Below are 3,885 nucleotides of genomic sequence, written 5' to 3'. Positions count from 1 at the left end.
GGCTAGTTTTTTTTTGTATTTTTAGTAGAGACAGGGTTTCACCGTGTTAGCCAGGATGGTCTCGATCTCCTGACCTCGTAATCCGCCCGTCTCAGCCTCCCAAAGTGCTGGGATTACAGGCTTGAGCCATTAAACCTTTCTTTAGAACTTTCTGGGCATAATGGAAAAGCTAGTCACTGGGTTCTGGTTCTGGTTCGGCTCTGACACTGGGATGTTAATACCTAGGGCAAATCACCTCACCCTCAGGACCTTTTACTCACCTATATATAAAAGGATTTAGAGGTAATGGAAGAAGAATCTGGCTGAAGGGTGAAGTTTGTGCAGCCCTGCCTGCCACCACTCCCCTCACTGTCCCTTCTCTGCAGCACCTCTGCCTTATCTCCATGTTCCTGTTCATCTGACATATGAAAATAGGCCAAAAAACAAAACTACCGGGCCAAATGGATCTTGAAAGCCCAGCTAAAAATCTGATGTGCCTTTTCAGTCTCTATTCTCATTTCTACCCATGTCTCACAGGCTTAATGACCATTGCCAGGCTGTTACTAGTCAGATTTTTATTTTTACTCCAGAGGACCTGTTTCAACATCTTCAGCTGCCACCATCTCTATTTACATGTGTTAACATCAGTTCAGACTCAACTATGTGAAACTAAATGTATCACCTCCAAGAGCTTCTCCACCCAGCATTTACAGGCACCACAATTTATGCCCAGTTTTCTAATTCTCCCTGCTTTCCAGCCCTCCAAGAAAATCTAAGTCGCTTCAGTGACTTTCGAGTCTTTCATTCCCCACCTCTGGTAAGGGACAGGGCTCTTCTTACTCTCCTGAAATGTCCCTGATTCCTCCTTTCAGTTCCCACCACCACCATCCACAGGTAGGCCTTGCTCACCTTGGGGAGACTGCTACAGGCACTTCCTAACTGGTCTCTCCTTTCCCTCAGCATTCCTCCAGCTGCCGCTTCATAGTGTGAGTTGAGTCTGTGGGAATGTGAGCTCAGTTTTTGGGGGAGAGGTGGATATGTGTTCCAGGAAAACTCTCCGTGTTTTTCCTCTGCTCTTACATCACCATCACAGCAATCATCAACACAGAAGAATTCTGTGACCAAATGTGAGGGGTTCCTCCCTACCACCACTCAGTGGACACCAGCTGGGTATCCCCCTACTCAATTCCAACACTGTCTACCTGAGGAAGACACACCAGGCACCAGCCATATGTCTTGGACTCCAGAACTTCTGACAACCACTTTCAAGTTGGGGTTGCCATGACCCCATCTCTGGGTTTGAATGATTTGCTGGAGCAGCTCACGGAACTCACAGAAACATGTTTCCTGGTTTATTATAAAGGATGTTGCAAAGGCTACAGATGAAGAGGTGTAGGGCAAGGTATGGGAGGAGGGGCACAAAGCCTCCAGGCCCTCCTGGGCACACCACCCTCCAGAACCTCCACGTGGTCAGCTATCCAGAAGCTCTCTAACCTCACTTCTCTTGGGCTTCTATGGGAACTTCATGTCATCAGCATTCCTTCCTCCAAGGGATAGGGCAGGAGCTCTCAGGAGAGTTTTAAGACCCAGCATCTGCAAGATTAGAGTCCTGCCTTGGGGCAGGTGAAAAGGGGAGCAGGAGAGGCCAGAGAGATTCTGTTTCCTGGGGCCTGCCCCTGAGGCCTAACACACCTGGCATTATAACAAAAGACTTAACAAGGCTATAGGAGTCAGGGACTGTGCTTGAAAACGTGTGTATGCATGTGTGTGAATACCTCGTAACACCACAATATGCAAATGCTAACAGCAGTCAGAAATTAGGGGCTGAAAATCAGAACTGCAGTCATTTGCAGAGAATAAGAGAAGAAATCTATGAGTAGATGCAATCTGTGAAGGAAAGAGTATGATACTACAGAAAGCAAAGGATCAAACTTGGGAATTATCATATTGAGTTAGAACTGTGTACAGCGAGGAGTCAAAGAGTGTATATGCATCTAAATATACACATACATGCACAGATACATAGAATTTTTAAATTTCTGATGCAGTTCTCTGCAAATCAGGAGACCTGAGTTCAAAACTTTGCTGACACACCATGTAACTTTGGACAAGTTGCTTAATGTTGGGAAACCAACTTAATATTCCCACGTGGGTTAGACAAGTACTTGTGGAGTTAAGCTGGCAACCTGAAGAGAAAAGCAAGTACTGAGAAGGCCACTAGCTCTGGCCTACTGTTTCCAGGACAGCAAACAGCAAAGAGGTGGCACAGTAGGGTAGTTATGACCATGAACTCTTCCGCGTGGATGTAAGTCTTCATTTCTCTAGGGTAAATACCTAGGAGAGGGATTGCTGGGTTGTATAGTAAACGTATGTTTCTTCATAAGAAATTGCCCAACTGTTGTCTAGAGTGTCTGTACCACTTTGTACACCCACCAGCAATGTATGAACGTTCTAGTTGCTCCATATCCTCACCAGCACTCGGTATTGTCATTTTTTGTTTTTAATTTTAGCCAGTCTAACGGGTGTGTAGTAGCATCTCATTGTGGTTTTGATTTACTTTTCCCCAACAGCTAATGATGATCTTTTCACATGCCTATTTGCCACCCATGTTTCTCTGAAGAAATGCTTCTTTTCCCCATTGTTGTTTTCTTATTGTTGTAGTGAAAATTTTTATATATTCTGAACACAAATCCTTTGTTGGTATGTTTTGCAAGTACAGTATTTTCCCCCAGTATCTAGCTTGTCTTTTCCTTCCAATAAGTGTCTTTTGCAGAGCAAAAATTTTAAATTTATTTTTAATTAATTTCTTTTTTTTTTTTTTTTTTTTGAGATGGAGTCTCGCTCGGTCACACAGGCTGGAGAGCAGTGGCGCGATCTCGGCTCACTGCCACCTCTGCCTCCCGGAGTCAAGCGATTCTCTTACCTCAGCCTCCCGAGTAGCTGGGATTACAGGCGAACATCCCCAAACTCAACTAATTTTTGTATTTCTAGTAGAGAGGGGGTTTCACCATGCAGGCCAGGCTGGTCTCTACCTCCTGACCTCGTGATCTGCCCGCCTCAGCCTCCCAAAGTGCTGGGATTGTAGACGTGATTCATTCTTATGGATTGTGCTTTTCCTATGTCTAACAACTATGGCCTCACCCAAAATCATGAAAATTTTCTCCTGTTTTCTATTAGTTTTATAGGTTTACATTGCACATTTAGCTGTATGATCCATTGAGTTAATTTTTGTATAAGGTTTGAGATATAAAGGGTGAGGTTAATTTCTTTGTATATGGGTATCTAGTTGTTCCAACACCATATGTTGAAAAGACTACCCTTTCTCAATTGAATTGCCTTTCAAACTTTGCTCAAAACAACTGCCCATTATTTGTGGGGGTCTATTTTTTTTCATTTTATTTATTTTAATTATTTCCATAGGTTATTGGGGAACAGGTGGTCTTTGGTGACATGAGTAAATTCTTTAGTGGTGATTTGTGAAATTTTGGTACACCCATCGCCTGAGCAGTACATTCTGCACCCAATTTGTAGTGTTTTATCCCTCACCCCCTTCCCACTCTTTCCCCCTGAGTCCCCACATTCCATTGTCTCATTCTTATGCCTTTGCATCCTCATAGCTTAGCTCCCACTTATGAGCGAGAACATATGATGTTTGGTTTTCCATTCCTGAGTTACTTCACTTAGAATAATAGTCTCCAATATTATCCAGGTCTCTGCCAATGCCATTCATTAATTCCTTTTTATGACTGAATAGTATTCCATCATATATATACATACATATATATCCACTTGTTGATTGATGGGCATTTGAGCTGGTTCCATATTTTTGCAATTGCAAATTGTGCTGCTATAAACATGCATGTGCAAGTTATCCTTTTCTTAGAATGACTTTTTTTTTTTTTTTTT

At 43.0% G+C, this 3,885-nt stretch overlaps 1 protein-coding gene across 1 annotated transcript in view; it reads right to left on the bottom strand.

The window, feature by feature from the left end:
- The window catches only part of NIT2 (nitrilase family, member 2), a 25,039-nt gene extending 22,743 nt beyond the window's left edge, over window positions 1-2,296 (bottom strand). Inside the window, exon 1 of the mRNA XM_011962520.1 lies at window positions 2,212-2,296. Coding sequence (XP_011817910.1) covers window positions 2,212-2,296 — 85 coding nt within the window. The remainder of the gene's footprint in view (window positions 1-2,211) is intronic.
- Between the last annotated feature and the right edge of the window lie 1,589 nt (window positions 2,297-3,885).

This window comes from Colobus angolensis, unplaced genomic scaffold (genome assembly GCF_000951035.1).
Source record: "Colobus angolensis palliatus isolate OR3802 unplaced genomic scaffold, Cang.pa_1.0 Scaffold592, whole genome shotgun sequence".
NCBI classification, from domain to species: Eukaryota; Metazoa; Chordata; class Mammalia; order Primates; family Cercopithecidae; genus Colobus; species Colobus angolensis.
This window is presented reverse-complemented; position numbering and strand designations above follow the sequence as displayed.